We start from the raw sequence: 23,538 nt of genomic DNA, 5'->3' as shown, positions 1-23,538 counted from the left end.
AGCCATTTCAATTAAAAGTACACGATAAGAAAAGCGACGTAACCTCTGACGCGCCCCGTGACACTTTACGTCGTGACGCAATCAACCTGCGACAGCGCGGGCAGCGGTTTGTTTTGGTGGCTGAATTTGAATGAGATGCTCACAGCGGCGTCTCCAACGTTAATCGGTTAACGGTGAATTAAAATGATTCACGAGCTGTTGCTGGCGTTAAGTGGATACCCGGGGACTATTTTCACCTGGAACAAACGGACAGGTTTGCAGGTAAATATGAAAGACGTTAGCATACAGCTCTCCGGCATGCTAACGTTAGCTAGCCAATACATTTGTACTTTTAAAAACATGGTAACGTTATTTCCTCTCCTTTCTTTAAACAGTCCTAACATATCGATATGGTGATATTGTCGTCGCTGTGGCAGTGTAGTTATTGGTTTGTGTTAGCATAAGTTAGCTTAGGAAGAAACTGTTAAAATGAGAAGTGATAGCCTGTGTACAACATTAACACCTAATATATGAACAGTCTCAGTTGAACATTGCACTATTTTCCATTTATATGCCTCTCAAAGTGTCTTCTTCAAATATAGCGAGATGTGTTGTTCGTTTCCGTACTCGTAACAACCCTATATGAGAATGAGGTAACATTTGAAGTGAATAGTTGGATTCAAGAATAAAGTACTGACATAGTGTAGATGTATGCATGAAAACCTACAGATCGTGGTCATGAACCATTTTGTTCCACCCTCAGGTGTCCCAGGATCTGCCCTTCTTGCACCCCAGTGAGACCAGTGTCCTCAACCGGCTCTCTAAACTGGGCTCAGATTACATCCGCTTCACAGAGTTCATAGAACAACACACAGGCCATGTGCATCAACAGGTGAGTAAGCCACAAAACACTTTAGACATTTAACTTGTAAAATCTTTGACTCTAAATTGTCACTTTTTTGTAGGAACACTAACCAGTCAGTGAGATTAAAAAAATCTATGTCCATATCAGTTCAGTTGAATCTTTGTAGTTGATATTTGGCTGCACTTGTAGTGTTGTTAGTTCAGGAGGGAAACAGAGGTTCAGCTTGTTAGAGAGTATCTCACCCTTCCTTATCTAAGTTTGTGTTTCTCTATTGATAAATGAATTCATTTAAACACAAACACAAATAAATCTAGTTCACTGGATTTTTCTCAACAATTCATCTCTCAGGAACATCACACGAACCAGCCCAACCAGACAGGACTTCATGGAATTTATCTGCGGGCGTTTTGCACCGGGCTGGACTCGATCCTGCAGCCCTACAGACAGGCCCTGCTGGACCTTGAACAAGAGGTAAAATGATGACACAACCAACAAGAGTAAATGGTGACGTATGTGACACGATGCTCATTTATCTTGTGTCTGTGTTTCAGTTCCTCGGAGATCCACATCTGACAATATCTCATGTGAATTACAAGCTGGACCAGGTAAAGCATTAATGAAACTTTCTATCCACTGAAAATATACTAATGACACTCACACTGAAAATCCTTCGTACAGTTCATCTTATGTTTCTCTAATACTGTATTGTTTCTTTCAGTTCCAGTTGCTGTTTCCGTCTGTGATGGTGGTGGTGGAGTCTATAAAATCACAGAAGGTAAGCATTGTTTATAGGATTAGTTCACCAGGAAATGTAAGTTCAGGGCGTTAAACAGAGCAGCTCATGTTTCACATGATTAAAAGAGGATGAATCCCTCAGTTGAGGAAGATTACAACAGGTTTCCACTTTACTGGAAAACTCCCAAAAATCAAGAATAAATTAAGCAAAGATGTTGGGGTATATATAACTACAACAACCCTGGTTGAAGTGCAAACCGGAGCCCTTGTTACACACCCTTTATCACCATAGCAGCTCTTAAAACACAACAAGATTTGTGTGGCTCAAGAAATGAAAGTAGTTTAGTAAAAGCTGTGAGAAAACTCAGATTTATTGGTAAGCAGCAAAGATGTGCAATGACGAGTCTTCTTCTGAAGTTTGATTATGTCATCTTGTCACCTCTTGATTATATTTGCCTAAAGCTACACACTGATTCACATTTTATTTTGCAGAAGTTTGCTAAAACTTGCTCACTATCAGTTTTAGGGTGCATGTTATTAATCTCTCAGCACATTATATGCAAACTAAATGAGACTGATCGAAGCGCGACGTAAAAGCTGACTAAAAGAAAAAGTGACTCTAAAATTAGACCTACTGATCTACAGTAACACCTGGGGAACAGAACTGACAGCTGTATGTCCTTCTTGTCTTGTGTGCTGCTTCAGATCCACGGCTGCCAGATCCTGGAGACGGTGTACAAGCACAGTTGTGGGGGGCTCCCCCCCGTCCGCATGGCGTTAGAAAAGTAAGTCTGAGGCGTCGGTAGCGCAGTGGATAGTGCCGGCGCCCCGCGTATAGAGGCGATGCCTCAATGCAGCGGTCGCAGGTTCGACTCCGGCTTGCAACCCTTTGCTGCATGTCAACCCCCACTCTCTCTCTCTTACCCCATTTCACTCTGTCCTGTTCATTAAAGGCAAAAAGAAAGCCCAAAAAATAATCTTTAAAAAAAGAAAAAGAAAAGTAAGTCTCTTTGAAATTTGTATTAAGGTCTTTCCCAAAGTTGTTTTGACATTGTTGGGGTAGGTTATATGCTCACCCCAACAATGCGGGGTAGACAAAATTTGGGTTGACACGAGGAGCAGGTGTGTCCTTCCTTCACTGCAGATACTTTAACTTTGTCATAATCCTGCAGTCTGGCAGTCCATGGCTCTTTGACACAGGGTGGTTTATGTTTAGATGCTAGCATGTGTCTTAAAATGACACACTGTGTTTTCTGAGTTGCCTATAAATTTAATTTGACCTTGACCCTTCTTCTTTTGGTTGTGCATTCATGTGAGTGATGTCAGAGCTCAGAACCTGTCTGATGAAGTAACTGTAGCTCTCTCTTGTGTCCTGTCAAACAGATTTTGTCACCACTACAGTTGCTGTGAAGTGCTCCAGTTACTCTTTAATACCTTAGTTAAAAAACAATAAACAACAGACTAAGAAGTTGAAGTGCCTCCTGGTGTAATTTTCAGTACATAGTTTCCATTCTGGTGTTAGTCCTGATCATGTATACAAGTCACAATTGACATGTCACTCCATTGTGTGGTTTTATTAAAACTACCCCTCATAATAATTATGGAGGACCACTCCAAATGAGTGATGCTCGCTCTATGCTTGACTTATCGGCAAGGGTTGCAAGTATCCACACAGGCGAAGTGACGTTCCACCATCAGACATGGCCCATATGCTGAGTACAATGTGGCAAGTTTTCGCCTGTCCATGCACAGCCAACATTTTCTAACTACATGCAAAATGGGCAGAGAACCAAATACCATCCCCGCAGTTTGGGAGAATATTGGTATACCATGAGGAGAAACTGCACACAGTATGAAAGATCCAAATGTTTCCTTGTCATGATCCTGCATCAGCTCATGTCCATGCTGAAAGCATAACTGAGGCCTTTTAGGGGTCAAACTGGCAGAGCTTAAATATGGTCCATAACTGATCCCTACTTTTGTAAAATTGTGGTGATGTCTGAGCTGTGATGAAATCATCAAACCTTCTGTTTTGTCTTCGTTTTATAATTGATCACGTCACACTAAGATACAGAAACATTTCTTTCTTTATCTTTGTGTTGTTGCGTCCACTCTGCAGGATTCTTGCTGTGTGCCACGGTGTGATGTACAAACAGCTAGCAGCCTGGATGCTGCACGGACTGCTGCTGGACCAAAGCGAGGAGTTTTTTGTGAAGCAGGGGCCCAGTGCAGGAGGAGCTGCTGCCAACCAGGAGGAGGAGGAGGAGGACCTGGGGCTGGGAGGTCTGAGCGGGAAGCAGCTCAGAGAACTACAGGACCTGGTGAGAGACACAACCAACAGGGGACAACAGCTCAGTTTGTATTAAACAGTGTGTTGAGTATGTGCTTCTGTGTTGTGGTGCAGAGGCTGATCGAAGAGGAGAACATGCTGGCTCCGTCTCTGCAGCAGTTCTCTCTCAGAACAGAGATGCTGCCGTCTTACATTCCCATCAGAGTGGCTGAGAAGATCCTCTTCGTCGGAGAATCTGTCCAGATGTTTGAAAACCACAACCACAGCCCGTCTAGAACTGGTAGCCTGTTTGTGTCCTGTAGTAGCGTACTTTAACTTATGTGTTTGCATCATTAAGAGAGCAGCTCATTATTGTTTTGAGTGTTTCAGGCTCGATACTGAAGCACCAGGAGGACATGTTTGCTGCTGAGCTGCACAGACTCAAACAGCAGCCTCTTTTCAGCCTGGTGGATTTTGAGAATTTGATCGATCGCATCAGGAGCACAGTGGCTGAGGTGAGCTCATATCCTCGTGCATTAATTTAATCTTTTGACCAAATAACGTTCCAGGTTAGAACAACGTTGGTGTGTTAGGACCACTGTAGGTAATATTCCAACAAAAAACTCTAAATTTCAAGATAAAAGTCATAAACTTACAGGGGGAAACTCTGATATTCCCTGAGATTAAGTTGGTAAATGTTAAAGAAAAAAAACAAATCACCATCTCTCACACTTGCAGCATCTCTGGACGCTGATGGTGGAGGAGTCAGATCTGCTCGAACAGCTCAAGGTTTGTATCAGTCACACTTGATTCAGGATCATAAATCAGAGGAGAACGAACGGTGCTGAAGTTTGTTTTTTCTTTCAGATCATTAAAGACTTCTACTTGTTGGGTCGTGGCGAGCTTTACCAGGTTTTTATTGACCTTGCGCAGCACATGCTGAAGACGCCGCCAACAGCCGTCACTGAGCACGGTGCGTTTTTAAATCTGTGGAGTAGTTTCCCCCTTGTTAACTTCAGCTTGACAGTTGTCACACATTAATGTCGTGTGTTTTCTGCTCCACAGACGTAAACGTGGCCTTTCAGCAGGCCGCTCATAAAGTGCTCCTGGACGACGACAACCTGCTGCCTCTGCTGCACCTCACTGTGGACTACCAGGGCAAAGACAGCAAAGGTGTGCTGCTCACTAAAGCTTTCCGTAAATGTTCATGATAATCAACCTGTTCAATCCTGAAGGAGGAAACTGTGTGTTTGTGAACAGAAGTGAATTCAAATAGAAAACTTTCTACTTGAAGATGATGCTCTCCTCTGTTTGGTGTTTAGTGCCATCCAGTGGTTTTATGATCATGAGCATTAAGAGAATGAAGCAACTTTGAAAAGTTAAAAGGCTCCTCATTACAACTGTAGTTTAATAGTCAACACAGTTGAATTGAAGAGTAAAAATCAAAAACTCCAAAATATAAGGTTTTGTCCCAGTTCATCATTATTTGCAGCTGTTTTTAACATGAACACACTCCGCTGCAGCTGAGACCAGTTTATATTAAAACATGTTTCAGATCAGTCACCAGTCAGAACAGAATCATTGAAGAAGATGATGATCGGACTCGTGTAGTGAGATTCATCCTGATTTGTCTGTACTTTAATGTTAAAGGTTATTCTGCCTGTTCTTTCAGAGGCAACAGGCCCCAGAGACGGAGCCACTCCTCCACAAGACACGTCCCCCCGTGAGGTCCCGCCCACAGGTTGGGCAGCTCTTGGTCTCACCTACAAGGTTCAGTGGCCGCTGCACATCCTCTTCACTCCTGCCATCCTGGAGAAGTGTGTTCTCGTTTGGCTTCCCATTTATTCAGGTGTGTGTTTCCTGTGAGTGCAGCTGCTGAGCGTCCTCTCCTCTCTGTGTCAGGTACAACGTGGTGTTCAGGTACCTGCTGAGTGTGCGGCGGGTGCAGTCGCAGCTGCAGCACTGCTGGGCTCTACAGATGCAGAGGAAACACCTCAAGTCCAGCCAGACAGACGCCGTGAAGTGGAGACTACGTAACCACATGGCGTTCCTGATCGACAACCTGCAGTACTACCTCCAGGTAACACCTCAGTGAAACTGATGTATAAATGATGTGTATGTAGTAGTCACATTTCCGCCCCCAGGCAAACCAGTGTGTATAAAAACAGGTTGTGTTCATCTCAAACATTCTTTAAACCTCTGAGCACTCGCTCAAAATTGTCGTTGATCTTTAACATGCAGGATGTTGGTTAACAAAACTTGTCATCACTGTATCTGTGGTCTTATTGTGCACAATGAATAAATATTAAATACACTGAACAGTATTGTATTTCATGTCTCCATCTGCTGGTGGGCCGTCATAATAACAGTATGTATGTATACTATGATGTTAATTCCACCACAGAGGAGACTTTATGATCACTAAAATTAGGTGGGGAAAAAGTTAATATATCGACATCTGTTATTGATCAAATGAGTTGTTCTATCGGCAAAAAATCCATTACCGTTCATCCGTATTCTTGAGATTTATAAATCTCATTTAAAGAGTCCTTTTGCATGTTTTTTAGTGTTAGGCATCTGGCCCTGGACATGGCTTTACTTTGTGTGCAGTTAAAAATATTACCATGAGACAGGAGCATCGCATCAGCGGAGTAAATATTGAAGTTGTTCTCTTGCTCTTTGTCTCCAGGTGGACGTGCTGGAGTCTCAGTTCTCTCAGCTGCTGCAGCAGATCAACTCCACCAGAGACTTTGAGAGCATCAGACTGGCCCACGACCACTTCCTCAGTAACCTGCTCGCCCAGTCCTTCATCCTCCTCAAACCGGTACGAACCACTGAGCCAGATTATGTGTAATTCATCTCTTTAAGACTGTTAAAATCGAGTCTTAATGAATGCCTCTGTCCTCAGGTGTTCCACTGTCTGAACGAGATCCTCGAGCTGTGTCTGAACTTCTGCTCACTGGTCAGTCAGAGCGTGGCATCACTGGACGAGAGGGGAACGGCTCAGCTGGACATCCTGGTCAAGGTGAAGCCACTTATCTCCTCATCTGTCTTGTGTTGGAACAAGTCAAAATATATATATGTATGTATTTATAACACCGACACATTTATAATTCAGGGCTTCAGACGGCAGTCCTCTTTACTGTTTAAGATCCTGTCGAGTGTGAGGAATCATCAGATTAACTCTGACCTGGCTCAGCTGTTACTGCGACTGGACTACAACAAGTACTACACCCAGGCTGGAGGCACGCTGGGCAGGTAGGACACACAACACGACCTCACACTGTTATCTTCTCAACTTAAACACAAATTAGTTCAGGCTGTGATCGTTGTGTCTCAGCATGATGCAGAAAATTAAGTATACCCGACACTCCTGAGGCAGTTTTTAGAATTAATCCAACAATATTCAATTTCTGTCTTTTCAGTGTTTAAGAAGAAACAAAGGATTAAGATTGAGAGATATGTCCATCTAACTCGACTCTCACTGAACTCCCATCGGTCTTCTCCTCTGCCTGAGTACTGTTAGCATGGCATGCCTGTTTAACTTCTATTTAAAGGGTTAACTCATCCAAATTATACATTCATATTATCTATCCAAACATGCAAATAGTTTTTCAGATCTGCCTCTAAACCTTCTGACACCACCTCAGCACGACAGAGGTGGATAAGATCCTGTTTGTGGTGCTCACAGCGCTGAAAAATGACATTTGGAGACAGCAAATAGGTTTTTCAGACAAAATGACGTCACTGTGAGCAGATTCAGTGGAACTACTAAAATGCCACTCCCCTCATACATTTGAGTATGCATAGTGTGTCGACGCTGCGGCGGTAGGGGATGCCAAAAAAAACAACGAAACATTTAAACTCACTGGGAGAACCATGTCACGCTGCTGTGGCCGATCACATAACCAGCAGACCATGAGAACAAATGATAATAATTATTGTTGGCACAGCTTTCATGCAACAACTGGATCTCTTTCCATTTTCCTCTGAGCCTAGCACTTATCAGTTTTCACAGTTACGTCTGTTGTTCCACTGTCCACCATTTCCTCCACTGCAGATACTAAAGCACTTACACTGATACTAGGGATGCACAGTATTGTTTTTTTTGTTTGTTTTTTTTTTTGCTGATATCCGATATGCCAATGTATGACAACTAATTTTGCCAATACCAATATTGATATATCTTCTTTTTCCCCTGCCTAATTTTAGTGATCATAAAGTCTCCTCTGTAGTGGAATTAACATCATATTATACATGCATGCTCTTAGTGTGACAGCCCACCAGCAGATGGAGACATGAAATGGTATCTTGGGATAATTACCAGGAGAAACACAAGCACTATCCTCTTCCTGTTTTGGTCGCTCAATTATTGAAGCACTTCCTTTGTCCCATAAATCAAGCCTTCATTTCTCAGGAGATTTTACCTGATGGCCGACAGAGCTGCACAGTGAAAGCGAGGCTTTTAGAGAACCAATGTAAACGCTGATGGTATCGTTATTCTACAGCCATTAGACTGTGCAATCAACATTTACTACATAATGATAAGTTAAAGCAAAAAACTTGTTAGCTAGCTCTTTCCATCTTTATGCTAAGCTAACCGACTCCTGGCTGCAGCTTCATGTTCACCGTACAAACAAGACATTAGTATCAGTCTTCTCATCTAAGTCTCTGCAAGAGAGGGAATTTCCCAAAATGCTGAACTATTCATTTTAAGTACTCAAGTAGTCTCTCCTGTCATTCATTTACATGGTAACTAACTGTGGTTCAGAGTTATTTAAAAGCGGCTTTATAACAGAATTACCTGAAAATAAACCTGGTTTAACTGAATCATACCTCACCACATTCGTTTCTGCAAAATCGAGCTGCTGTCGACTTTTTAAATGTCATTTTTCAATGCTGTGAACATCACAAACAAAACTCCATCCACTTCAGAAGTATAAGAAACCTCAGAAGCAGATCTCAACACCGCGGCATTCACACCTGACACTATAGAGACTGTTTAAGGCGTCTTTCATTATCTAGGAAACATCTTTGTTCTACTGAGACTTCGTGTCCGACTGCACAAAAACAGCGCCTGAGCTGAAATACTTACTATGGGAGATGGTGAAATCAGAGTTAGGAACTTGCTGCTCGATGGTTGGCTGTTTCTTTCGACAAGGTATAAACTGAATGTCAGAAATGTAAGTCTTACACTTCCCAGGGCTGAGCAATATTAAGATATTATATCATTATCCAGATGTGAGACTATGTATCGTCCTGGATTTTGGATATCATTGATTCATAATATGGCTGAAATACTTTTTTTCCTCTTCTTTTAAGGCTTCATTACGGCAAACTGATGTAAATGTATCATTTAAACAGACTTTTCTATTTGTTTTAATGCTTGCCTTAACTCAGTCGTTATATTCACATTATTGATGATTATTGATCAAAATCTCGGTGTTAATATTTTCTGATAAAAAAAAAAAAACCCAACAACTTTGTGTCATCAGAGAAGGTATTTGGTCAGAAGCACGTACGATTTTGTCTTCCAGTCCTAACATTGATAAAGTGCTTTTAGGAGATTTAAAAATATCGAGACATATATCATGTATTGAGATATAGCCTAAATATATCGTGATATAATTTTCAGGATATATCACCCAGCCCTGACACTTCACTGCAATCCATACTTTGTGTGGGTTTGTTTCTTTAGGGGTCAGTCGAAAGAACTGGACACCTACAGGAAAACTCCAGGGTCTGTGGCGCTTCCTTTCTTTGGGCAACATAGACTTTTATTTCTGATTGAAGCCAACGACCAACAACCAACCATTGGAGGTGCTAAAACTAATTTAGCTGTCCCACACAGAGTATATTTCAGATCAGGAGGTATACAGATCAGTGTTTCATATGCTGTTTTTGTGCAGTAATGGCCAGCTTGAAAATTTAAGTGGAGCAACATTGTCGTTTCCTAGCAACTGAAATATGCGTTCAAAACAGTCTATAGGATTCATGAGGATATTTGGGTGATCTGATCCTTCAGCTCTGTGTCCTTGTATAAACTGTAAATATTATAAACCTTGATGTGTGTACCATTGTTTGTTGAAACAATAAACTGACGTCAGTTTAAAATGAAACAAGGGTCACAATTTATTATCCCATAAAAACAGACAGGATAAAGGTATATACAGCAGAGGCATGCAACAGAACTAACGCTCAACATTTAACATGGTCCAAGGTGTATGCACATGTGGACTTGGATTATGAGGAGTAGTCGTGGCGATACTGAGGCTTGCTATGGAAACCCAGGCGCTCCCCGCGGATGACGCTCTGGATGATCCACTCGGGAGACACCAGTGGGACTTCCTGTGATGTCACGTTTTTCTCCACCAATGGCGGACAGGCATGGTCTGTCACCACAACGTCATACTTGCCAGCAGCAATGTCTGAAAACAGAGGGAAGAACAAACGGTCAGATGAATGATTGTTTGGGCTTCATGTTGTGGATCCTGAGGTGGGAGTCTGTACCTGAGCTGTCCTTGTCTGCCTGGAAGTGTCGGACTGAAGAACCTCCACCCATGGTGATCAGCTGAGCCCAAAGCTCCACCGGCTTCTCAAACACCAGGAGGACCCGCAGAGGCTTGAACGGGCTGCAGCGTGGATGCCTGATGGGAGAGAGAATTTAAATGTATTACAACAGGAACCTTTCCACAGCGACATGCTATGGCTTTTTTCATGATTTTGGACGACATGCTATACTATGACTTTTTTTTCATGATTTAGGACGACATGCTATACTATGACTTTTTTTCATGATTTAGGACGACATGCTATACTATAATGTTTTTTTCATGATTTAGGACGACATGCTATACTATGACTTTTTTTCATAATTTTGGACGACATGCTATACTATAATGTTTTTTTCATGATTTAGGACAACATGCTATACTATGACTTTTTTTCATGATTTAGAACGACATGCTATACTATAATGTTTTTTTCATGATTTAGGACGACATGCTATACTATGACTTTTTTTCATGATTTAGGACGACATGCTATACTATAATTTTTTTTTCATGATTTAGGACGACATGCTATACTATAATGTTTTTTTCATGATTTAGGATGACATGCTATACTATAATGTTTTTTTCATGACTTAGGACGACATGCTATACTATGACTTTTTTTTATAATTAAGGACGACATGCTATACTATGACTTTTTTTTCATGATTTTGGACGACATGCTATACTATGACTTTTTTTTCATGATTTTGGACGACATGCTATACTATGACTTTTTTTCATGATTTTGGACGACATGCTATACTATGACTTTTTTTTCATGATTTTGGACGACATGCTATACTATGACTTTTTTTCATAATTTTGGACGACATACTATACTATGACTTTTTTTCATGATTTAGCACGACATGCTATACTATGACTTTTTTTTCATGATTTTGGACGACATGCTATACTATGACTTTTTTTTCATGATTTTGGACGACATGCTATACTATGACTTTTTTTATAATTAAGGACGACATGCTATACTATGACTTTTTTTTCATGATTTAGGACGACATGCTATACTATGACTTTTTTTCATGATTTTGGACGACATGCTATACTATGACTTTTTTTTCATGATTTTGGACGACATGCTATACTATGACTTTTTTCATAATTTTGGACGACATGCTATACTATAATGTTTTTTTCATGATTTAGGACAACATGCTATACTATGACTTTTTTTCATGATTTAGAACGACATGCTATACTATGTTTTTTTCATGATTTAGGACGACATGCTATACTATGACTTTTTTTCATGATTTAGAACGACATGCTATACTATAATTTTTTTTTCATGATTTAGGACGACATGCTATACTATAATGTTTTTTTCATGATTTAGGATGACATGCTATACTATAATGTTTTTTTCATGACTTAGGACGACATGCTATACTATGACTTTTTTTTATAATTAAGGACGACATGCTATACTATGACTTTTTTTTCATGATTTTGGACGACATGCTATACTATGACTTTTTTTTCATGATTTTGGACGACATGCTATACTATGACTTTTTTTCATGATTTTGGACGACATGCTATACTATGACTTTTTTTTCATGATTTTGGACGACATGCTATACTATGACTTTTTTTCATAATTTTGGACGACATGCTATACTATGACTTTTTTTTCATGATTTTGGACGACATGCTATACTATGACTTTTTTTCATGATTTAGGACGACATGCTATACTATAATGTTTTTTTCATGATTTAGGACGACATGCTATACTATAATGTTTTTTTCATGATTTAGGACGACATGCTATACTATAATGTTTTTTTCATGACTTAGGACGACATGCTATACTATGACTTTTTTTTATAATTAAGGACGACATGCTATACTATGACTTTTTTTCATGATTTTGGACGACATGCTATACTATGACTTTTTTTTCATGATTTTGGACGACATGCTATACTATGACTTTTTTTCATAATTTTGGACGACATGCTATACTATGACTTTTTTTCATAATTTTGGACGACATGCTATACTATGACTTTTTTTCATGATTTTGGACGACATACTATACTATGACTTTTTTTTCATGATTTTGGACGACATGCTATACTATGACTTTTTTTCATAATTTTGGACGACATACTATACTATGACTTTTTTTCATGATTTAGGACGACATGCTATACTATGACTTTTTTCATGATTTAGGACGACATGCTATACTATGACTTTTTTTCATGATTTTGGACGACATGCTATACTATGACTTTTTTTTCATGATTTTGGACGACATGCTATACTATGACTTTTTTTCATGATTTAGGACGACATGCTATACTATAATGTTTTTTTCATGATTTAGGACGACATGCTATACTATAATGTTTTTTTCATGACTTAGGACGACATGCTATACTATGACTTTTTTTTATAATTAAGGACGACATGCTATACTATGACTTTTTTTCATGATTTTGGACGACATGCTATACTATGACTTTTTTTTCATGATTTTGGACGACATGCTATACTATGACTTTTTTTCATAATTTTGGACGACATGCTATACTATGACTTTTTTTCATGATTTTGGACGACATGCTATACTATGACTTTTTTTCATGATTTTGGACGACATACTATACTATGACTTTTTTTTCATGATTTTGGACGACATGCTATACTATGACTTTTTTTCATAATTTTGGACGACATGCTATACTATGACTTTTTTTTCATGATTTTGGACGACATGCTATACTATGACTTTTTTTCATGATTTTGGACGACATGCTATACTATGACTTTTTTTCATGATTTTGGACGACATGCTATACTATGACTTTTTTTCATGATTTTGGACGACATGCTATACTATGACTTTTTTTCATGATTTTGGACGACATGCTATACTATGACTTTTTTTTCATGATTTAGGACGACATGCTATACTATGACTTTTTTTCATGATTTTGGACGACATACTATACTATGACTTTTTTTCATGATTTAGGACGACATGCTATACTATGACTTTTTTTTCATGATTTTGGACGACATGCTATACTATGACTTTTTTTCATGATTTTGGACGACATGTTATACTATGACTTTTTTTCATGATTTTGGACGACATGCTATACTATGACTTTTTTTTCATGATTTTGGACGACATGCTATACTATGACTTTTTTTTCATAATTTTGGACGACATGCTATACTATGACTTTTTTTTCATGATTTTGGACGACATGCTATACTATGACTTTTTTTCATAATTTTGGACGACATGCTATACTATGACTTTTTTTTCATGATTTTGGACGACATGCTATACTATGACTTTTTTTCATGATTTAGGACGACATGCTATACTATAATGTTTTTTTCATGATTTAGGACGACATGCTATACTATAATGTTTTTTTCATGACTTAGGACGACATGCTATACTATGACTTTTTTTTATAATTAAGGACGACATGCTATACTATGACTTTTTTTCATGATTTTGGACGACATGCTATACTATGACTTTTTTTTCATGATTTTGGACGACATGCTATACTATGACTTTTTTTCATAATTTTGGACGACATGCTATACTATGACTTTTTTTCATAATTTTGGACGACATGCTATACTATGACTTTTTTTCATGATTTTGGACGACATGCTATACTATGACTTTTTTTCATGATTTTGGACGACATGCTATACTATGACTTTTTTTCATGATTTTGGACGACATACTATACTATGACTTTTTTTTCATGATTTTGGACGACATGCTATACTATGACTTTTTTTCATAATTTTGGACGACATACTATACTATGACTTTTTTTTCATGATTTTGGACGACATGCTATACTATGACTTTTTTTCATGATTTAGGACGACATGCTATACTATGACTTTTTTTCATAATTTTGGACGACATGCTATACTATGACTTTTTTTTCATGATTTTGGACGACATGCTATACTATGACTTTTTTTCATGATTTTGGACGACATACTATACTATGACTTTTTTTTCATGATTTAGGATGACATGCTATACTATGACTTTTTTTTATGATTTTCGACGACATGCTATACTATGACTTTTTTTCATGATTTTGGACGACATGCTATATAGTATAGTATGTCGTCCTAAATCATGAAAAAAAGTCATAATATACCATGTCGTCCAAAATCATGAAAAAAAGTCATAGTATAGTATGTCGTCCAAAATCATGAAAAAAAGTCATAGTATAGCATGTCGTCCTAAATCATGAAAAAAAGTCATAGTATAGCATGTCGTCCAAAATCATGAAAAAAGTCATAGTATAGCATGTCGTCCAAAATCATGAAAAAAAGTCATAGAAGAGGCGTTGGTAGAGTAGTGGATAGTGCCGGCGCCCCATGTACAGAGGTGATGCCTCGCTGCAGCGGTTGCAGGTTTGATTCCGGCTTGCAACCCTCCGCTGCATGTTAGCCCCCACTCTCTCTCTCTCTCTCTCACCCCATTTCACTCTGTCCTGTTCATTAAACTCTGAGTTTTCCATCTCAGTGTTCATCAGCTCAGAGTTCAGGGTTGGTCTCAGAGTTTGTTCAAGCTGCTCTCTGAATCAGGGCCCAGATCCAGATCCGTCCAGTGAAACCTTAAGAACAGACACCAGAGATGATGATAATGAGGTGTATCTTACCATTCTACGATGGCCTCATCCGGCCCTACGCCGGCGGGCAGCAGGTAGTTCCTGTAGTTGAGCAGCTTGTTCTCTTTGCAGCAGTCCCTCACCCAGATGTGTGACACACACGGCACACCACTCGCCAAACACAGCAAGTACTTCCTGGTGCGACAGTGCTGGTCTGCGATGAGCAGGCTTTGATACGCTGCCTTACACTGAACAGGGAACCAGACAGGAGGGTCACACACTGCGGCCTCAGCTGGGCTTCATCATACTATCACCATTAAAATACCATCACATAAACCACATCGTAAACTACATGCTATCAGAGCTGCATGAATGTGAAAACAATAAAAAAATGTAAGAATAAACATGATAGCACTGCAGTATTATTATTAAGCAGTATTAATTTTCGGCACTATATTGAGGACTGAACACAAATGACAAACACTCAGCTAAATATATCAAGATAAAATGGGAGAAAGAACTCAACGTCGGAATGTTAGACAAAGATTGGCACAGTATGTAGAAGATACACCGTTTAACCACTAATTCATGAACCTGGGGGGAGTTCTCATGGAAGGATCTGATTGGCTGGGCTGGAATAATAATAAATAAATCCTCTAATCCTCAAGGCTGTAAAAATGTGTTTTCATCTGAGCAGTTTTTGTGTCATTGGCTCTTATTATGTTTGTATTATTTTACTATGCTGTTGTTAGTGACATGACAGTGTTACAAAAATTGTTTTAATAAAAGTTTAAGTGAAAAAAAGACAAAGCTGTAGTGTGTTGTGTGACAGACATTTTAGCTTTTCATAAAATTTTGGAAGACACTGAAGCAAGATGCAGACTGACAGAAAATAAAGTTTCAGGTTCTTCAATAAATGCAGTGAGGGTTGAAATGACCTGTTATTATTTGGGTTGTAAAAGTACCGAAGGCAATACTGACACATTTTTTAGCCATTAATCCTATTTTTTTTTTTTATTCACAAGAAGTTGGAGGATTTATAGGTCTTGACACATGTCTGATACATTTTTTTTTAAATGGACCTACAGTTGGTCAGTTGTGTTTTTTGTCAAACTGTTACAGAAGCATAGTGCTTCCATGCCAGGAAAAAAAACCTGCTCAGTATCAGGTGATAACATTCAAAGTTTCTTATTATAAAAAGATGTTTTTCGTATTTTTACAAGACAGAAATGTCTAGTAATATTCTACATATTGTGAATTTGGCTCCATTTTTTGAACCTACAAATATAACATTACTGTCTCCTGGTGGTTCTTGGGAACCAAAGCGTCATGCTGCCTACAGCGCCGCCTCAGTGCACGGAGCTTCAGAGAGGTGAAGCTGAGGGCAGACGGTGTCAGATCTGAGCAGAGCACCACAACAAAAACATTATTTATATCACTCATTCACTTTTTTATTGTATTTCTGTTCTTATATTTTATTCTATTCCATTGATATTATTTATTTTGTCCATCTTATTCATTTTGATCTATTTTATCAAATTTTTAGTCTAGTCTTTGTTTAGCTGTTTTATCAGTATGATAGATTTTAAATCTGTTTATTCTTTTATTATATTTATATTATGATTATATTTTTAATGCCTCATTGATTATATATGCTTTTGTTTATTAATCTAATTTATCTAGTTTTTAGGTTAATTTTTATTTCGCTATTTTATTATTATTATTATTATTATCATAGATTTCAAATCTTTTTTTATTGTTTTATTTTCTTTAAATCATTTGTATAAATATTATATATATTTTTGTCCTGATTCTGTCTGTTGTTTTTATCTCATTTTTAGCATCTTTGTTTAGCTATTTTATTAGTATTACAGATTTTAAATCTATTTTATTTCATTTATATTTTATATGATCATTACATTTTTTAAATCCCTCGTTGATTTCTTTTGTCTTAGTTTTTTAATCCATTGTTTCTAGTTTTTATTATTATCATTATAAATTTTAAATCTGTTTATTCTTTTATTATATTTATATTATGATTATATTTTTAATGCCTCATTGATTATATATGCTTTTGTTTATTAATCTGATTTATCTAGTTTTTAGGTTAATTTTTATTTCGCTATTTTATTATTATTATTATTATTATAGATTTCAAATCTTTTTGTATTGTTTTATTTTCTTTAAATCATTTGTATAAATATTATATATATTTTTATCCTGATTCTGTCTGTTGTTTTTATCTCATTTTTAGCATCTTTGTTTAGCTATTTTATTAGTATTACAGATTTTAAATCTATTTTATTTCATTTATATTTTATATGATCATTACATTTTTTAAATCCCTCGTTGATTTCTTTTGTCTTAGTTTTTTAATCCATTGTTTCTAGTTTTTATTATTATCATTATAAATTTTAAATCTGTTTTATTATCAGATTTTATTCTTGTTTTGATTTTTTATCTATGTTATCTCATTCTTAAATCCATTTTTTATGCCACTCTGTTTTACTGTTGCTGTTATCATAGCTTTTTAACCTATTTTAATACATTTTCAGTATTGTTTTTGTTTTGTGTGTGTTGGTCCTAAACAGTTTAATTCTTTTGGTCTTTTTTTATGTTGTTTATTTGTCCCACATGTGTTCTGTCTTATAATCGGCTTGTCAGTCATCTGAACTGCTCTGACCTGTGTGAAAGCTGCTATATAAATAAAGATTGATTGGTAGCTGCGGTCTTCTCGGAGCACTGACCTGTTCTTCATTGAAGTCGGGCAGGACGAAGCCTCCACCCGCCTGCAGCTGAGACTCTGTGTACGCTTTGTTATACGGACCCGTCTCCACGTAATCTGTTCGAAAAAATTAATCTACCATCATCACAGGAGGTTTCAGCTGGTTCAACATGCTGTAGCTAGTGTGTACAATAATCCTCAGTGTGTGTCACTCTCTGCCTCACCGTCCTCATCGTCGCTGGTGTGCTTGTTGGTCAGCCGGTCGACCTCAGACGAGGCGGTCAGCATGAAGGCGAAGCCCATGAAGAGAGTCGTGTTCTGAGGCAGTGGGCCGTGAGTCTCCATCACGTCACAGGACTGACCGGGCAGATCTGTGCCGCTGCCGGAGGTGTTACACACACCGACCCGCTGAGCTGTGGACACAAACACACACACACACACACACAGGTGTTAAAGCACAAAGACAGCGAGCGAAGACGTCAGACAAAATTAAAGACTTTAAAACATCGGTTCATCCAAATTACAAAAAAAAGTTTCTCTCTTATATCTGGTCCTGAAGAATGTTTGTGTTTTATCTGCTGAGATTTCTGTAATAATTCTTATTAAAGACTTTGTTCTTTGGATCCAAAAATGTTTCTGTTACTTGGAAATCAAAAATAATCAACTCTACCTGCATCAAAGCAGACGTAAATGAGAAGACTGTTCTGTACTTTGGCTGAACCGACCGTGTGAGCATCTAATATACAGTTTATACACATATTCAACACATATATAAACTGTATTAAAATCATTCTCAAAGTAAATCCACCCATGACTTTAGAGAAACACACACTACATCTTCCCTCCACCTGTGGACCAACACCAGGGGCGTTATTAGTTACCAAGTCAGCCTCAGCAGCAGCCGGCAGACAGCAGGATGGACACGCACTGTCCTCAATGTCTTAGTCATGCTCAGTAACAAAAATCAGACATTACTGACTCCGTATCAAACAAGAGAAACAATCTGAGATCCCACAATCATCACTTCAACAAGAATTAAAATGTTCACATGCTCAATGCACCATTAAATACAATGATAACAAATCATTTTTCAAAAAGCTGTTTAAAAACTGCTTTATAAAAACCTTAAAATTTTAATATCAAAGTTCATTAACAAGAAAATAATACAATAAGTTTAAAATCTAAAACCAACTTGTCGATTGATAAAATTACAGAGAAGATTAATTTTGAAGTTTGTAGTTAAAACAGTCTGAGATAAAAACTGAAAAACACTGAAATCCTCATGTTAAAAAAAGGAACAAACAAACACTGCAAACCCTGAAATCACTCCCCCCATCCCCACCTCCACCCATCACAGTTTTGGTCACTGGGGCTCCGTACCAGCTCTGGCGCCCAGGCCCCTGCGGCCCCTCTTGGCTGGCGCCCTGCCGTCCTCTGAGGTCATCAGTTTCCTCTTGCCGGAGGGGCCAGGGCTCCGGGGGCTGCTGGAGGAGCTGCGGTTGGGAGTGTTCTGAGCTCCGGGGGCTCCTCTGCGCCGCCTCTTCCCCTCCACCAGGTTATCTGAGGAGAACGTCAACAGCAGTTTCTATTATGAGTCCACAGCACGGGGAAACAAGAGGTTCATGAGATTAATAAAAACAGCTGTCAAACAATTTTTTAAATCACAATTAATCAGTAGTTAATCGCAGGTTTAAAGTTTCATCATTTTGCATTTCACAACAGTTTTAAAGTCTGTATAAACGAGGTGAATCAATTCTTACCCGACTGTTTTGATTGGGACTCAAATGAATGTAAAGAAATTCACTCTGTGATCCTGACGTTTAGATTTATTTATTTCAAATCAGAGCTGCAACAGTGTGGTCGAAGAGACAAAACAGCAGCAGGCAATGACCCCTCTGAGACCCACAGACTGTAGACCCATTCTAGTCTTTTTTGGGGGAGACAGTAGGTCAACAGTATGTCACATAGAAGTGGTGTACATCATCTGACAGCTGGGAACCTCAAGATCAATCTGAGATGCCAGTCATAAATCTGTAATAAACACTGCACACAAAAAAGTGCATAGTTTGTGCCCCAAACTGAGGGGGACTAACAAAGTGTACATGTCTGTAAAGGGGAGACTCATGAGGACCCACAGGACCCATTGTCATTCAGATATCTTGAGGTGAGAGGGGGTCTTACCGAGGCTGATGTCGGAGGCCTTGGCGAGCGGAGTGGAGGGCTCGTAGGGCCCGAGGCTGTGCTGCTCCCTCAGCTTGTTCCCCTGCTCCAGAGACAGGATGACCGCCGTCCTGTTGTACCACTGCTTCTGACCGTCCCTCTCCACACAGTAGAAAAGATCCTGCCCCTCCGTTTTATGGCCCCTCACCACACCTGCACACACACACACACACACAAACACACACACAGGGACAATCAGTAGCAGCCTTTTGTAAAAATGACTAACAACATACAGGAACAAACAGAGCACACACACGTACAGCAGGAACACTGATGTCAGGGTGGTTTGAGGGGGAGCTACACATATTTCTTATTTGCAAAGAAAAAACTTGGCGATATTGTGATCAGCTGCTGCAAACAGATTTAGAATTTGTTTGAAGAATCATCTTTAAAACAGTTAAAAAATCAGCAGGCACCCAAAATATCTTTTAAATACACTGTTTCCGTAACAATTAATTAGGCAGCAGAGTCATCCTTCTAACCCTAAAACTTTATGTCATTACTGCAGCATCACACACAGATACGGTCAATGGTCACACATCTTGACACTATACATTTTATGAAAGTTAAATTTAAAAGGTATATGACGCAGGATTTCGCCTTGACGCAACCGATGGCGTGTGTGATGGCATCAGTTGTTGCAGCATCACAATATAACAGTCTGATCTGGGCTCAGAGTTGTTTTAATCCCTTCATGCCCGCACTCTTCTTCCTCACCTATGCTGAAGTACTCGTCCTCCAGCAGAGCGGTGACCTCCGTCTCCAGAGGGATGGGATCACACAGCAGGATGTCTTTCCCCGCCACCTCACACTCGTAGCCATCGTCAAACCGCAGGCGGAACCTCCCCTCCCCGGCGTCTTTGATGATGCGGCCTGAGTAGAAGTAGCCATTGGACGACCACTTGGCCACCACCCGCAGCCCGACGAAGCTGCTTCCGACCGAGCTCGCCTCCTCCGGCGAAGACCTGAGGGAGTCGGAGTGGCTGGGGAGTTCGCCGTCTGTGGGGCTGACGGGGAGGCGTGGGGGGAGCATGCGGGTGTAGGGCTCATCCTCTGAGGACGAATGAGGCAGGCCGTGAGCGCTGAGCCTCTGCAGCGAGCCGACACCACCTCCCCTTCGAGAGAGAAACAGAATCTGTTCAGACAACAGGTGGCATCTGGCGAGAATTTTAACATACACTTTCTCCTCAACGTCTATCCATCTTTAATTTAACATAACATTTTGAAAAAGTTTTAACTGCCAGATTGACGGAAAATCTATCAACAATTTTGATAACTGATGATTTGATCAGCTCATTTATTGACAAAAACTTTCTCTCGTTTCTCAGGCGTGAGGATTCTGACACGTCATTTATGATGTTTTGGCCAGAAAAAAAAAAACAACGTGAAGTCGTCACGCTGAGCTCTGAGAGACTGATGAATGTTTTCACATTTTTCATATTTACAGAAAAAAAACATGATCACTTAAGAAATCAATCAACAAATTAATGACTACTGGAGTGAGTGGTTAGTTGCAGCTGTGAGTGAGAAGATGAGTGGAAGGAGGAAGGTGTTGTTAGAGACAGTGTGGGTGGTGCAGGTTGAAGCAGTTTGCCTGTTTCTGCTGCCTCATCCATGGGTTCTCTGAGTGCAGGCGAGCCTCAGCGAGGACTCACCTGGACGGGGAGGAGCGGGACGGGGGTCGGCCCCTTCTAGCCCTTCCTCTTGGGGACAGCGGGACGAAGGCCCGGGACTTCACCGTGACCACTGACCCTACCCTTTGACCCCTGTGACCCCTCTGTTGATGCCCGCCTCCCCTCCTGGGACTGCAGACACACAGAGGGGACGAACGGAGCCGGTCAGGTTGCAGCAGGCACTGATCTGGGGCGACTCTCAAAATCAAAAGCTCCCCGCTGAACGAGGGCGTCTGATGACCCCAGATTGATGCCTGTGAGCAACCTGCACCTGAAGCAGGCAGGGATCAGTGAATCACTGAGAAATATCAGGGTGTTAGAAAGTCAAAGAAGAAGAAGGAGTGACACAGTATGCAGCTAGTACTGACAGACACAGACAGACACAGCAGAGAGACTATACAGGAAACACTGAGGAGAAACAGTGAGCGCTGAGCGGCAGTGTGAGGTGGAGGCGGTACCTGAAGACCCCTCGGCTGGGCGGCATGATGAAGTCCGGCCTGGTGAAGCCGCTGCTGCTGGTTCCTCCAGAGCTGTGCTGCAGGCTGGACGCCTTGGACGACAAAGAACTGATGTCAGCGAGGTCACCGGAGGTCACAGAGCTGCTTCCTGTGCGGTACGGGGAGATGTCGCTGTCCAACACCTGGCAGTCCACCACTGGCTCCTCGTTCTCCTGGTAACAATCAAAAAAGTGATCACATTCATTTTAAAGTCAGGAAGATTTTAGGAGTGGGGGAAAAATTGATACAGCATAGTATCGCGATATTTTGCATGGTGATATTATATCGATAGTATCAATCTTTAATGATATACATTTTTTTTTTTTACAAATACACATTTTAATACAACTTTTGGTCCACTAGATGGTGCTGATGTTGTTTCCTTGTGAGGTCAGCAGGAAGTTCATCAAAACAAAGATGGAGGCACCAGAGACAGAAATCAGAAATGTGACATCTGCGTATAAATCAGACATCTGGAACTATATTAGATTTTTTCACACAGGAGGAGGACTTGGATGTGACACACGTGATTTACAGCAGTGTCATCTGAGAAAAAAAACACTCTGGGAATACTTCGAACATTAGGGCTCACCTCACACTCCACCGTCCAGAGATAGCTTTAGCTGCTAACAGCCAAGCTAACGCTAAACCTGCTCCACAGAAGAATCAACCAACACTGGACACACTTAGCTCGACAAAACTACCATCCAACTGTGAGAGAGCTGAGACACAGTCCATCACCTGCTTCCTGTATAAAGATCTGCGTCCATGCAGCGCTGTTGAAAACCACAGCTTTTGCTACATGCTAAAAACAGGTGAACCCAGATATGTGACTCCGCCCCCACGTTTTTTCACAGACACGGCCGTACCCAAGCTCTACAGAGAAATGAAGCATAAAGCTGAGGAATCTGAGGTACAGCAGGAAGGGTGGCGATAACTTGTGATGCACAAAGCTTCCTTGAGTCGCTCCTGGTGATGAAATTCTAAGAAAATTCTTAGAGTTGTGACGTTTTCTTAGAATTTCCCCTTAAAATCAAGACTAGGTCCTTGTGAAAATAAAAGTTATTCACAGAGCATCTCAGACCTTCAAAGAGCTACTAAGGTGAAAAAATGTTAGGAGCAGGGAGGAGGACTTTTAAGAGGCTCCTGAATCAGAGGAGAAAACGGTGGAAACAATTAGGGATACGCACACATTTCCCACCTAAAGCTAACGCCAGGAAATGAAATGATCATTATTTGGAAAACTGTAAAAACACATCAGTGCAGCAGTGATGAGGTGAGTCTGTCTCAACCTTCCATCAGCAGCGATCACACTAACGAAGACAACACTTTCACAGTCAGCAGTTCTTTTCATCGCCACCGGGTGTCCTCACCTTAC

The 23,538-nt window shown here is 39.9% G+C and overlaps 2 protein-coding genes across 8 annotated transcripts in view; one reads left to right on the top strand and one right to left on the bottom strand.

Annotated features, from left to right (window-relative positions):
- Positions 1-81: 81 nt before the first annotated feature.
- Positions 82-9,941, top strand: tubgcp4 (tubulin gamma complex component 4). Its single transcript, XM_033617936.2, has 18 exons — positions 82-261; positions 743-871; positions 1,193-1,315; positions 1,396-1,449; positions 1,563-1,619; positions 2,285-2,364; positions 3,699-3,900; positions 3,984-4,149; positions 4,239-4,363; positions 4,587-4,637; positions 4,716-4,821; positions 4,914-5,021; positions 5,521-5,665; positions 5,751-5,928; positions 6,538-6,672; positions 6,757-6,873; positions 6,967-7,106; positions 7,274-9,941. Exons 1-18 carry the CDS (start codon positions 184-186, stop codon positions 7,278-7,280), a joined length of 2,001 nt encoding a protein of 666 aa, XP_033473827.1. The 5' UTR covers positions 82-183; the 3' UTR covers positions 7,281-9,941.
- A 14-nt stretch (positions 9,942-9,955) lies between these two features.
- The window catches only part of tp53bp1 (tumor protein p53 binding protein, 1), a 36,239-nt gene continuing 22,656 nt past the window's right edge, over positions 9,956-23,538 (bottom strand). For 6 of the 7 annotated variants that reach the window (XM_033617896.2, XM_033617852.2, XM_033617886.2 and 3 more), the window contains 10 exons: positions 22,122-22,333; positions 21,646-21,795; positions 20,708-21,105; positions 19,952-20,143; positions 19,151-19,330; positions 17,995-18,183; positions 17,793-17,887; positions 15,097-15,293; positions 10,359-10,495; positions 9,956-10,276 (listed from right to left, as the gene is read on the bottom strand). In XM_033617896.2, coding sequence (XP_033473787.2) covers positions 10,092-10,276; positions 10,359-10,495; positions 15,097-15,293; positions 17,793-17,887; positions 17,995-18,183; positions 19,151-19,330; positions 19,952-20,143; positions 20,708-21,105; positions 21,646-21,795; positions 22,122-22,333 — 1,935 coding nt within the window. In that variant the 3' untranslated portion in view covers positions 9,956-10,091. The remainder of the gene's footprint in view (positions 10,277-10,358; positions 10,496-15,096; positions 15,294-17,792; positions 17,888-17,994; positions 18,184-19,150; positions 19,331-19,951; positions 20,144-20,707; positions 21,106-21,645; positions 21,796-22,121; positions 22,334-23,538) is intronic. The other variant, XM_033617914.2, reaches the window with a different exon arrangement.

Source organism: Epinephelus lanceolatus, chromosome 2 (assembly GCF_041903045.1).
Source record: "Epinephelus lanceolatus isolate andai-2023 chromosome 2, ASM4190304v1, whole genome shotgun sequence".
Lineage (NCBI taxonomy): Eukaryota > Metazoa > Chordata > Actinopteri > Perciformes > Serranidae > Epinephelus > Epinephelus lanceolatus.
This window is presented reverse-complemented; position numbering and strand designations above follow the sequence as displayed.

Excerpts from the sequence above, each read along its gene's own strand:
- tubgcp4 (XM_033617936.2), top strand. The coding sequence starts at position 184 with ATGATTCACGAGCTGTTGCTGGCGTTAAGTGGATACCCGGGGACTATT. Across the intron at positions 4,150-4,238 it reads CCACAGCCCGTCTAGAACTG|GCTCGATACTGAAGCACCAG; the intron begins GTAGCCTGTTTG and ends TGAGTGTTTCAG. Across the intron at positions 4,638-4,715 it reads ATCTGCTCGAACAGCTCAAG|ATCATTAAAGACTTCTACTT; the intron begins GTTTGTATCAGT and ends TTTTTCTTTCAG.